This window comes from Trematomus bernacchii, unplaced genomic scaffold, assembly GCF_902827165.1.
Source record: "Trematomus bernacchii unplaced genomic scaffold, fTreBer1.1, whole genome shotgun sequence".
Lineage (NCBI taxonomy): Eukaryota > Metazoa > Chordata > Actinopteri > Perciformes > Nototheniidae > Trematomus > Trematomus bernacchii.
Window position 1 is genome coordinate 8,064,338 of NW_022987821.1, and position 13,928 is coordinate 8,078,265.

The 13,928-nt window shown below is 40.5% G+C and overlaps 1 protein-coding gene across 1 annotated transcript in view; it reads left to right on the top strand.

Annotated features, from left to right (window-relative positions):
* Positions 1 to 13,928, top strand: part of LOC117498875 (neural cell adhesion molecule 2-like) — a 78,580-nt gene that overhangs the window by 6,148 nt on the left and 58,504 nt on the right. Inside the window, exons 2-4 of the mRNA XM_034151033.1 lie at positions 802 to 945; positions 2,523 to 2,660; positions 12,530 to 12,647. Coding sequence (XP_034006924.1) covers positions 802 to 945; positions 2,523 to 2,660; positions 12,530 to 12,647 — 400 coding nt within the window. The remainder of the gene's footprint in view (positions 1 to 801; positions 946 to 2,522; positions 2,661 to 12,529; positions 12,648 to 13,928) is intronic.

A 13,928-nucleotide genomic window follows, 5' to 3' on the forward strand; every position in this document is an offset into this window, starting at 1 on the left:
CCGCTCATCAAAAGCCCTCGATCCCAAACACGAGGAGATCAGGAGCCGTTTGTGTGGAAGAAGAGGGTCCCCTTTAAAAGAAATGTGTCAAAAATGTTTGTCAAGAAGAGGACGAGGAATCTGTTATTGAAGCGCTCCTGAAACTAAGAACGAGTGAATGAAAGGCCGCCTGTGTTCTGGTCTAATTATGCAAACAGAGAGGCAGCAGAAAAAGCTCTTTTTTTGTCATGTTTGTGACATGTAACGTCCACCCTTCTGTCTCCTGTGCTGCTTCATCAGAATCGCCTCAACTGTGGCCCAGAAAAAACAGTCAAAGCCGCATTTGGCGTTCGTTTAATTCGATTTTTGAGGGTGAAGTCATCCATTAATTTCACGTTGTTTCTCACGCTGTGATTGGCAAGGCAAAAGGTCCCATGAAAGCTAATCTAAATACTGAATACACAAACTTTTTATTTGAGGGGAACAAACCTCTTTTAGTAGTTCAAGGACAAATGCCTTTTTATATTGCAGTCCTTTTTCAATAATTTGTTTTGGCTTTTCAGGCGATGAATGCATGATGCCAGGTGTCCAAATAGAGGGCTAACAACACTTGCACCTGCATTATCAAACAAACTAGCACAGCACCTGAAAAAACAGACAAATTGGAACACAAAATGTGTTTTAACGTCACTTTTTCAAGCCCTGGGTTCATAGTACACGACACTGTAAAAGCACAGCAGTTATTTCCCTTTTGGTAAATGGCTCTGAATGTTTACAGAATATGAAAAAAACATTGCTTTTCAATCTCAATCTCTTTTCCAGAGAGGCTCACGTTTCGAGACGTTCAGTCGCCGCAGGAGTTTCGTCACGGAGAGACGGCGGAGGTGGTCTGCGACGTGATCAGCTCCCCGGTGCCCGTGGTGGTGTGGTACTACCAGGACAAGGAGATCACCGAGGAGCACCACAGTAAGTCAAAACATCTGGTTTTAATACTGTTTTTCTGTCACGTAAAAAAGGGTCATTTAAAGACCATGAAGTAGTTCAGAACATGGATGGAGTAACAAACATGAGTGTAGGTCTTGAATACTTCCATAAACACACTTTGGAAATATCTTACGAGGAAGGAAATGCACAATAGGATGTCAACATTACTCCACATGGTACCTTTAAGACAACAGGCCTGAATGGGTAAAACGGTCTCTAAACTGGATGCATAGATGGAGTTTAGTCAGGGATTAAATGGTGATTTGATTACAGTAAGTACAGTAAGCGCTTGCAATGAAGAATAACACATATTCTCATTTCAAGTGGGTTGTTTTCACATCACAGATTTCTTTATTTCTGTGTTTCCTTATCCGATTAAGCGGCTAATCCTAATACCTAATACCTAAAGTTGATTTAAGGTTGTTCATTTAGTCTCACAGGCTTCTGGGATATAACACGTTACTGATAGCTAATCTGCAAGTGATAATAATAGCAGATTATGATGACAACAATACACAGGAATCTCAAAAGCCTTGCATTTGGAATGTAAACCTGCCAAACACACTTGATTGTTGAGAAGAAGAAAATCTCACGAGTCCAAATGTTCCCAATCCTCTCCCTCCCTCATTGAAAAGACTTGTTAATGTGCCAACAATACTGTGTCTCTAGGAAACGCTATTTCCTTCTTTTGTGTGGCTTCACAATAAGACAAGGATATCAAATTCTATAAATAGAAATCCCATCAGCCCTGGAGGAGGCGTATAACTCTGAGAGAAACCGTGTTAACAGGCGACTGAGAGAATGGATTAGAGAGCGATGGGATGCATGCAAACCTCTTATTATGGAGCGATTTCTGGGGCATCATTGTGTCCATCAAATTGAGTCTCATTTGATCCACAACGAATGGAAAGTATAGAATTGTTAAGCTCTTGTCTGTCATCCCACCATTTTGTCATAAAAAAGCGTAGAGGAACACACGCAGGACAGTCTCACTTTCAGCAGGATTATTATTTCCAGGGAACCTGTAGAGTGGGATTCATTATTTCCTCGTCTTCTCCGCCCTGATTTACAACTCTCGACACCACTTCCCCCGTCCTCCATCGAGACAAAAACGCACGTCCGAGCACTGATTAGAAAGAGTGACCCCTTGAATCCGTCACGTTTTTTAATTGAAATTCAAATCTTCAGTGCCAGGGTGATGATGAAACTCGGAGAGGAGGAGAAGGGTTTCCTTTTTTCTTTCAGTTTAATCATTTCACTGTAATTACGATGCATGGATATACATATCTTTGCTTGGGAGGAGTGAGATAGAGGCCTCATCACTCCTGGCCACAATGGAGACTATTTGCAACTGTAATTGCGTGAATTTTTATCAGTGTGGACTTTATCAGGTAAATGTGCCCAAGTGAAGATTGACAGCCGAACTCCTGGAGAGAGGAGATGGCAATTTCCTCCGTGTGTTTTCCTAACTTCCTTATCTCACTTCTCTCTCTCTCTCTCTCTCTCTCTCTGTGTGTGTCCTTCCTCTTCCTCTTCCTCTCCTCCTCTTCGACGTGAAGGCAGGTTTCAGGTGCTGCCGAACAACAACCTTCAGATCCATCAGGTGACCAAAGCGGACGAGGGTGTGTATCGCTGCGAGGCGAGCGTCGAGGCCCGCGGAGAAATCGACTTTGTGGACATCGCCATGGTCGTCAACGGTGAGTTTCACTTTGAATCAGGACTGTATGTGAAGGTTTGACTACCAGACGATGCTTAAAGGTGGGGTAGGTAATTTTGGAGAAACCGGCTCGAGATCGCTAGAATTTGAAAATACACAACCGGAGAAAATCAGCCACTTCCTTACAGAGCCCCTCCTCCAACACACACGAACGCACACATGACCAATGAGGGCACGAGGTAAGTTTGTGCACAGATGGAAGGCTGACAGGCAGGTAGGCCATCCAGTTATTTTAGCCGGGCCGGCTCAGATGATTGGTCGTGCTTTTTACAGTACTACAGCTTCCACAGATGACACTTTTTATGGATTTATTGTCAAAGCACTTCAGATATTCATTGCTATCGGGATGTTAAGAGCATTCCATGGAATATAACAAAAAGTGTATCTCGAGCCGGTTTCTCAAACTTGCCTACCCCACCTTTAAAGGTGTCCTATCATGCAAAATGCATTTTTGATGTCTTTTATACATAAATATGTGTGTAGACTCACAAAGTGTCAGAAAATACAACCCTCTCTCTTTCCCTCCGTACCCACATCTCTAAAAACGGGGGTAAAATTGTTAAAAACAGAACATTTTAAAGGTCTCCTATCACTGTTTGAAGTCTTTTATACATACATATGGGGGATGAGGCTCGAATGGGTGATCTGTTTGGTATGTTTGAGCAAAACACCATGTTGTTTATATATCTGAGACATATCATATATGCCTAAAAATGTTATAATAGGAGTCCTTTAAAGGAATAATCTTTCTATTTAAAGCTGTAGTGTGTACAGAAAGATGATTCAGGAGCCAAACGATCAAGACTTTCTGTGAATGTTGTTGACGTCATTGTGCCATATGTTATCCTCCACAAACATTGTTGGTTTCAGCCTCAGTTTGGGATTTACAGACGCTAAATCCTTGTATCTCTACAGTCTTGGTTGTTCTTTATTCTTGTGAGGTCTGAAAATGCGGTTTCCAAAGAGTGTTGTGAAGCGTAATCCTCTTACAGTGACACAGCCCAGCAAACAATGTTGTTACCAGGTCACCTTTAGCATAGATCTGGACAGACCCAAACTATCCGATGTCTCTGAGAAAAGAAGCTAGGGTTGAGTTTCCTCTTCCTCTTTTCATCCTGAAGTCTATAAGCTTTCAAAAGGAGCAGTGGTCAGATTTCGTCCAGATTCAGCCTCACTGACTCTTAATAACTTCATCATTGGCACGCTTATTGCAGCGCTGCTCTTTTTCTTTTTGCTACCATTACTTATTCTCGTTATCCTTTAATGTGATTGAAAATTTCAATTAGCGATGTCTTTGGTCTCTGCGGGGCCCAAAAATCGAAGGATGACATTTTAATTTTCTCATTTGTCCTCATTTGCGCCCGAGTCACCTGAGACTGCCGAGGTGATTGAAATGTGATTTTTTTTTTTTTTCAGAGCACGAAACGCAGCGTAACGCTTGAACAGCTGCAATATTGTCTCTGCCCGTGTAATTCTCTCTCAGTTAATGTAATAGCAGAGCGGCCCTTCCGCCCAAAAACCTATGAATTGTGTTCAATTTAGCACACCACTTAGCTCACTTCAGAGGGAGATCCAATAAGCCGGCTCAATGAGGCTTGACCTATTATTGCAGCGACACGACACTCGCCATGTGCTGCTGAGATGTCCTGAGGAAGTCTCTTTAAAGATGGGTTCGGGTAACAGGGGAACGTTTGGATGAAAGAGAAGGATGATAGGAATAGGATAAGGTTAGAAAACTGTACTATAATTTCACGGGAAGACTTCGAGGAATGTGAGAATTTTGGTTAGGGGTATCTGAAACTCTTACTACTTTTAGATCCAGGCTGAAGACTTTCTTTTTGCTTTTAATTGAACTATTCACATCTCACACGGCACTGTATTCATGTACCTGTGGTATTCATGTTTTATTAACTTTGTATTTTAATGTTTCTAATGTGTTTTATACTCCTTATGTCTTTCATTTTTGTAAAGCACTTTGAATTGCCTTGTGTTGAGAAGTGCTATATAAATAAATGTGCCTTTACCTCAAGGAGACTCGCTTAGCACTTCCCCAAAGACTCAAAGTGAGCTCCGCCTGAAGGACACACAATCTGATCTGCAGAAGCACCATTTGGTCCGCATTAAATATTTAAAGTACTTAGAGAAAACTTTATAAAAACTAATGAGTTTGTCCTTTAAGACAGGCTAAGCTGGAGGACATCTGTTACAGCAGAACGTGCACTTTTGACTACTTTGAACTAGCTGAGCATTCAAAATGTGCTGCTTTTGAATGTCTCTCGCTAGCTAGAGTTGATTTTAAGGTGACAGCGATTGAAAATACTCTTAACGCTGATAATATTAGCTTGTATCATACTGTGCTTGTTGCACAACAGCCCCTCTCGGTCCCAGGAGTTCACAGAGTCCCTGAGGATCTGTGTTCCTGTGATGTTCAGGAAAGTTGCACCTATAGGCTTCCGCTATTTGAAAACCCTACATTTCCGTTTCCTGCCCTGAAGCTAGCCGTGTGCTCTCACTCTGAAGAACTATTTTTGTTGGTGTAGAAAACAGGGAATATTTTAGTTATCTCTCTACACCACTGCCTTCATATTTATAGGGCTTGTCACCTGGAAAATTCACGAGGACTTTTCCCCCTCTGTGGGTTGTAACACTGAGGGCAAGGTGGAGCAATAACAGAGAACATATCGACTCGGACTGGTCCAAACACACACAGATAGCAGATAGCTGGGAGGCTCGGATATATCAATGCTACATGTTTTATCAATCAGCTGCGGATGCTGAGCTGTTTTCTGCTGCCGTGCCCGGGGATATACCGGTGAAGGAGGATAAACAAACTCGTAAAAAAACAGCCAGAATCAGTCGTTGTGTGTGTGTGAGGACCCCTGGAGGAAGAATGAAGAAGAAAGGATGAAGCCAGTCAGCTACAGAGCGGCCATCTTTACTGTAGGCTCGTCTCCTGAGGGTCGACACTGAGCTCTTTGAGTCAGAGTCAGGATGGACGTCGATTCTTATCCAATCAGAGAGCTGCAGATAGACGCTTCCTGCACCAATCACACCGCCTTTTTTTTTTTACTTCTCTTATGCAATTTCAGTTGATATACTTCTTACAATAAAGCAGTGTCTTCTTGTGACTCGTTGTCACATGTTTATGACATCAACAAGTTATAAGCAATGCCAAAAAGAAGAAGAATTGGATGGCCCTCTTTATTGGTCACACGTACATGCCCACAGCAAACACAGTGACATTTGACCTCTGCATTTAACCCATAGTACCAGGAGCAGAGCAAAACAATCATTCTACCATTTTATGTTGTTATTTTTAAGGGGCCATTTTGTCTTTGTCACTGCCTTTCTTTGTACTTCTGTTATGCAATTTCTGTTTATATACCTCTTGGAATAAAGCAGTGTCTACTTGTAACTCCTTGTCACATATTTATGACATCAACAAGTTATAGGCAATGCCAAAAAATGATTGTCCTGTTTTTCATCTTCTTAAGAGCCCCACTCCCCTTCTTTATATTTCAAGGGGCCTTAAAGATTCTTATGTGCATTGTGTCACTCCTTGCCACTTGTTTATGACATCAACAAGTTATAAGCAATGCCACATTGATATTTAAAGGGGCCTTAAGGGTTTTATTTGCATTTTGTGCATCCTTGAGGAACATTTGCATGCACAACACCTAGATAACACACGACAGGAAAGGGGACAACCCCAAAATCATAATAGAGCCCCTTTAACCCATCATCCAAGGGTAGTTTTCACTATCTGTAAAAAAGAATTTTTGGACGGACATTATAATTTACAGTTTTTTACTATGTAAAATCTGAATTTTCTTTAAAATAAAAAACATCTATATTGATTCTGACACTTCTACATCCAACTCACAGATGTAACCTTGCTTTGATAAAAAGAAATTATTCATATAACCCTTTTAGAAGTGAAGTTGTAGTCATTTGTTTTGGGCATGTCATTTTCGAGCCTGAAACATGAAAAACAGGCTTGATGCTTAACAGGTTAATATCATTTGACATGTATGAACAAAGTGCATGTCTAAAAAAAACAAAGATCTCTCTATAAAACATGGACAAATCAGCATTTTAAATATTCCAAGGTTAGAAAAAGCCCTCAGGAAAACCTCGGAGCACTTTGCTAACTTTACTTTGAGCTCTCAATTAGCAGAGAGGCTTGTTGAATGAGGCTGTGGAGGATGTCAGCGCGGTGTGAGGTCCATGATTGAGTATTCAGCTTCTCGTTGACTGATAACATGTTCTGTTGGATAATAGCTTTAATGATTTAGTTCATTAATTGCCCGTACGAATAGAAAATTGCCTCGTTTTTGTTCAGAAAGAAGTCAATCAATACTTTTAATGATCCCTATAAAGTTGGTTCTTTCAGAGGCAACAGCTGAGTGGATTGTTAGCGTCTGTGTCTCCTATAGTTGTATTGTAAAGTTAGACTGTATCACCTCCTCTGAGTCTGGCGATACACAGAGTTTATATCGAGCATTGTTATACCATGCTGTTTTCTTTGGCAGCGTGTCAGTTCTGACTACTTCAGCAATGTGTTAACAGACGTTTCTTTATCCAGTCACGAGGAACGGTATGTTGTCTGAAACGCCTCGCTGTGAAGTCATACATATTCATCGTGGGGGTTTTATAGAAGAGTGAGTTTTCTCCTTTTTGCCCACAAGCGTGACGCTGACCCGGAGTTTCATCAAAGCAGACCGTAGATGGCGTATCGAGTGAATGGATAATCAACCTTCAGGTCAAAAAGCAGTCTGGAGAGAGGCCGAACATTTTAGGAAGTAACCTTGGAGGATGTTAAAAGCAAGGACATGTATCAAGCGATATCGTGTGAAAAGCTGACATAAGTATTTTATTTACATATGTAGTTTGTCTCCCTGTCAATAAGCTTTTTAACAACAGTGCAGTATCACAACAGAGTGTTTCTCTGTTCATCATGGATATATTTGTCCTTCCCGTCATGACACACAGTGATTTTTCATCCCTGGACACTGAGAGGTTTCTCGCGAAATAAGACATATTATAGCGTGACACACACATTTTTCATTCCCTGTGTGGTATCCACCTCAGATAGAGTAACACACGGCACACTCACACACCTACAAGACATAGATTTCTCACCTAGCCTGCTCCTGTAGCTCACCTGAAGGAATCATTTAAACATTTTGGGGGATAACCGTACTTGCTTTCTTGCATATAGCTTCAGAGGCAGTTTAGCATAGCTTAGCATAAAGAGTGGAGGAAGACGTCTCCTATTACCAAACTCTTCGGCTTCATATGTAATATGTTAACTCAGGAAGTTATGGTTTTAAATGTGGGTTAATTCCCAGACTATTTTTCTTATGGGACGTATAAATAGTCGGTAAATTGGTTTTATTTATATCCGTATTTTTAGAGCGTCAGGTTATCTCTTTTACTGATGTATAGTAACTCTGACTAACGAGCTAATGGCACCACCCACATAGATACCGTACGGATGTAAAAGTGCTATTGATCTTCTCATCAGACTCTCGGCAAGAAAATAAATAAGTGTAAATCACTAAATGTCAAACTGCTGCTTTAATGCAATTCAATATGGATTGCTCATGATCACACTATAGCGTGCATCTCAATGATTCTCCCTTCAATAGAGCTTCATGTTTTCCTTAATCAATATCAAACATCTCTTTATATCTGATGGTGATGCAAAATGCAGATCCTAATTCCCCAAGTATCCTTCCCAGACACTTCATTTTGGATTAACTCACACATTACTAGAAGATCAACCACTTAATTTACCCATTATCAATCAGGGCTGGTTTCCTTCCAGTGTGTTCTGATCTAAAGAACACTAATAAGCACTCCAGTAAAGGTCTCAGAACATTTGCTTGCTATCTAGTACACGGTTCTGATATTTACCCGACTTTTAAACACGAGTGATGCTAAGTTCATTGAAGCCCATTGGCGCGTAACAGACCTCCAGCTCCTCAGCGATGCATTCAAATCAGTCTGAGCGAGTTGGAAATCTGGAAATATGTTTGCAGAGTATCCTCACGCTTGTGGGGTTGTCTGTAAAACCTCAGCAGCACCTCCAGCGAGCCTCTGAAGTTCCCGGGATATGACTAATACATGAAGAATTCATAAAGCTCGCCAGATTCTTTTTGGACGCTCAGAGCCTGTTGCTGATTCGCTCTTTTGAAGTCTTTCTGCTTGGCACTGCGTCTCATTAACGGGCCGTTTCAACAAGCCTCACTGATGTGGGAGTGTGTTGCATATAGAGAGAGGGAGAAACACTGGAGAAAAGGAAATATATTGGCGTGGAAATCAATGGTTATCATGTCTGGCAGATGCTTTCTCTGTGCAATCGCCGAGTCAGGACTATTGGAAAGGCCTCATGGTGTTTGATTACTGCTCAGCCCGTTTGTATCCCTGAAAGCTCTCCAGTTCCTCTGCATATATCCTCCCAATAAGGCGTGCATTGTGTGTGGAATTCACTGATAATGCGGGAAATATTCATCTCTTTTTTGCACCAGGCAATAAGTGAATGATAGATAGACACCAGGGGACGGCAGATGGATCAGACGCTGTGGAGTTTAGATGAAGAGTTTCTCACGATAACACACTCTGGTGCTGTTAGTGTAATTGATCTTTTAAGAAAGGCTACAGTACACCGCAGTGTTTGCTTCATTAGGTATCTGCGGTGATGCTGTGTTTTGATTAGAATTCCCTATTCATTATCCCAAGTATTTTTTTACAAACAACTTCACAACTGAGTTTCATCAAGACCGCATTTTAATGAGACCATCTATGATATTTATTTCTTATCGTCTACCGAGTTGTTTTTGAGTGTCCTCCGATAACATCAATTGGAAAACAAATTCAGTTCATTAACCTTCAATCACTCCCACACTAAATTACAAATTCAGAGTAAAAAACACTTTGTTTTCCCACAAAACGACACCTTTTGTTTTGAGTAAGACAAATGATGCTGGAATAATATGAATTTGCAGCAGCTGCCATTTATACATATTTAACACAAATGCAAACATCTGTTAGGTTTTGAAATGCCAGCTTTACAGACACTCAAGTCGTTTTAGAAGTCAACAGCTCTGCGTGGGTTGTGCTGATCTTCTGTTATTCGTAGATCAATATGCTGAATTGTAAATGAAACGGATACACGAACATGCAGTGTTGATTTTAGGCGTTTTTACAGCAAACACGCCATGTGAGTTATTGCCCCGACAGATCCTTAGTTACACCAATAGTACTCAACACAAGTAAACCATAATGTTTTGCAACCTGTTGACAGTGGATAAGTGAAATATAATTACACTTTATATTAAGTTGAGTCCTCATTTACACTCTGGTGTTGGAAGTGTATGTAGATAAATAGTCTGGATAATAACGTCTGATCACAGGCTTTGCTTTTACACCTGGCATTAATAATCATTCTCATTATCTCCAGTACTTCAGCGAGTAATGGGGTCTCATTATGCTAATGGTCTCATGTGCCTTAGCTATTGTACCTTTGGAAAGAAGGGCTGTGTTGTAGCTTCTGGCAGAAATGGGAGTAAGATTGTTGAAGAACTTGAATTGAAAGGTATTTCCTCCTAGTCTGATATATGTATTGACTCACAGTATCACTATTGAGTTTCCGTGCACAAGAGTAAGCAATAGAAAATGTCCTCACAATAAGGTAACATTATATATATATATAGCACATTTAAAATGCCATTTAAAAACAGACAACATTGTGATTTTAAAGTCTACATTTTAGAGGATTCTTTGAGTACGATTGTTGCATCGATGCGAAGGAATTACTTCAATTGAAAGGTATTTCCTCCTAACAATATCACTATTGAGTTTTCGTGCAGATTTAATCAAAAAATGAAGTGTTTTGAACAAGCATAAGCAATTACAAATGTCCTCACAATAAGGCCATTTAAATACATTTAAAAACAGACAATATTGTGATTTTAAATTCTACATTTTTCTCCACGTGAGCCTCGGACAAGAGTATTTTTTCTGCTGCTGCATGCTCACATGTTTACAGCCAGGTGGAGTGTCATGGTTCTCCAATAAGCCGCTGCAAACATGCCTAACCCCGCCCTGAGACTGGTCTGAGATCAGTGTTAGTGGGAGTAGAAGTACAGGAGGAGCTGGAGAAATGGACCGAGACGTCTGATAAACATGTTTGTGCTGATTGTAGAAATGTTTTTGAGTAAGATTGTGGCATCGTTGGTAAGGAAGTCCTCCTAGTCTGATATATTTATCTACTAACAATATCACTATTTAGTTTTCGTGCACATTTAATAAAAAATTAGGTGTTTTGAACAAGAGTAAGCAATGAAAAGCTTTCCTCACAATAAGGCCTACATTTTCACATTACACATTTTCTCCATGTGAGCTTCATATGAGCATTGGAGCAATGTGTTTTTCCTGCTGCTGCATGCTCACATGTTTACAGTCAGGTGATGCACTTAACCTGCCCTGAGACTGGTCTCAGATCAGTGTTAATGGGAGTATAGGTACAGGAGGAGCTGGAGAAATGGACCGAGACGTCTGATAAACATGTTTGTGCCGTAAAGCTGTCAGAGCCTAATGTCACCGCAAAGCAAAGCGTAGAAAAGAGCGACCGGCTCTCCTTTGACTTAATGACAGGATGACAGCTCTCATCTGATTGGACGACAGCGACAGCATTCAACAAATACAGTCATCAATACCTCTGCTGTGTATCAGTACTGCTGTTTGTAAGAGATTAAGGAGACATATTGGATTTGTTCGTACATTTTCTGCATCTCAAGCATACAATTCATCATAATGGCTCAAAAATGTGTGAACAAATATTGGATTAGTGTCCTGGAACAAGGACAGTTATCAAATTATTAGTAGTAATAACTTTCCCAGTCAGTGTGCGCACGTCTGATAGACCCCTTACCTTAAAATCACAGCGATTAAGCCTTTTGTAATAACGACTCAGCAGAAATGATCCTGACAAAGCAAACAACAGCCACAGCGACAGCACTCAACAAATCCTCTGCTGTGTATCAGTGCTGCTGTTTGTAAAAGATTAACAAGACATATTGGATTTATGGCAATTGTTTTGTCGTTATTATCACCTCTTCATAATGGCCCTAAAATGTGTGGATTTGTGTCCTGGAACACTTTTAAATCAGCTTTTTAATCAAGATAAGGTAAGATAAGATAGGACTTTATTAGCCTGACACTAAAAACAACGTCCGTACTTCGATCACTCGACAGAGATTGAATACTTTACTCACCAAAGAAAGGCAGCGTTTATCACAGATGATACAGTTATTGTTGTTGTTGATGTCGAGACACATTCTCTACGGATTTATCTAAGCGTTTCAGAATCAGACAATAGTATTATTCACATCTCTGTGTTCAGATCCTTTGTGTTTCCTTACCAAAGCTCGGTCAAAATGTTACCTGAAATCCCCGAGGGATTACCGACAGAAAGAGGCATTTTCTGGGTGTTTACAGGACACGTACACGGCCACTACATCTTGCCTTTAATCCTTAATATTGTATAGATGTGGGTTTTAGTGACGCAATTAACTGTCAGGGTCTAATGGCTGTCAGATGTTTCCGTTGACTCCTTTAAAAGCAAACTGAAAACTCACTACTTTCCATCACCTAGTTTCCATCCACATTAGCATCACTTCAGTCACATGCTTTTATCACATGGCAATACTGTTTTTATAATTGTTCTGCTATGATGTTTGTATTTCGTTTTTCTCTCTTGCGTTTGTACAGCCCATTGAGGCATGTCTTGTGATTTGCCGCTATAATAAATGTTGATTTGATTGTGTTTGTGTGTGTCTGCAGTCCCTCCGGTGCTCTCGGTGTTTCAGCCGGCCTTCAACGCCACCGCTGACTACCAGGAATCAGTGACCTTCACCTGCATGACCTCTGGATCACCTGACCCTCTGGTCACATGGCACAGGTACGTCCTACTTCCTTAAAACCCATCATTGGTCTCTGACGTGCACCTCAGAGAGATAACACTAAGCTTTGTGGTCCCTCAAAGGATAAAGAAGAATAACCTTTAAGATACAATTAAAATATATATATAGTTAAGTAACTTTTAAAATAAGAAATGAACATATATACATTTAGGTGAATAACCACTCAGTTAATGCTAACCTGAGCTATCTATTCATCTTTATTCATACCCATGCATGAGTTCATATACCTGAGATAAACAGCCTACATGTTCGATGTTCTGGTTGCAGTTCATCTGGATATTAACAGAGCAGTTTCTAGTCCGCCCTCGCACATTGCCCTCAGCAACCACACACTAGTATCACATGCCGCGCAGCACCAGTGTGAACGTTTGCACCTGAAGAGCATTTGACCCCCAGCTATCCACTCATTTCAGTAATTAGCTTGCACCCACTCAGCAGAAAGCTATTTGCACCTGAGCACCTATTGATAACTCTTTGGCATTACAGCAGAGTTCATACCTTTTACTATACTGTTTTTTAATCATCCAAATCCACTACAGCTGTGTTTTTGTGTGTTTTTGTCTGGTTTCCAAAGCATAGTGAAGTGTTTTTGTGTGTTTTTGTCTGGTTTCTAAAGCATAGTGAAGTGTTTTTTAACTACTCTAGGCACCTCTTGACTTCACTAGGGTGCAACGTGTGCATGATAAAACAGAGAGTAACTTCCAGATCATTTTTGAAATGACAAGAGACGGGGTTGACGAGAGACAGCTGACATTATCTGTGACCCGCAGGCAGGTGTCAGTGCGTTGTTTTGAAATGAATAGACATCAATGGCAGCCCTGAAGGAACTATAGGAACACACACTCAAATGTTGGAGAATAGTTGTAGGTAAGTTTGATATGCAGTGAAGGTTATCCATGCCCTTAAAATATCAATATTCTTCCTCTAAAAGTTCAGCTCCAAGGGGGGGGGAAACACTTAAATACATTTGGCTCTGATTGAACATAATGACACACAGCAACCTCTAAGTGTTGAGACTTAAACGCCCACACACTCTCACACACTCTCACACACTCTTACACACTCTTAGCAATTTCACGCTTTTATTTTCTTTTTCATTTTCATTTAATCGTTTATTTGAATAGGGACAATGCACATTAATGAACACTTTAGACAAATAATGCTTCAAGTGTAAATATGCCGGATTTTAGCTTTGAGCTAATTTCCATCTGACCTACAACATATAAGAACATGACATTTGTGAAAATAGCAACAAATAA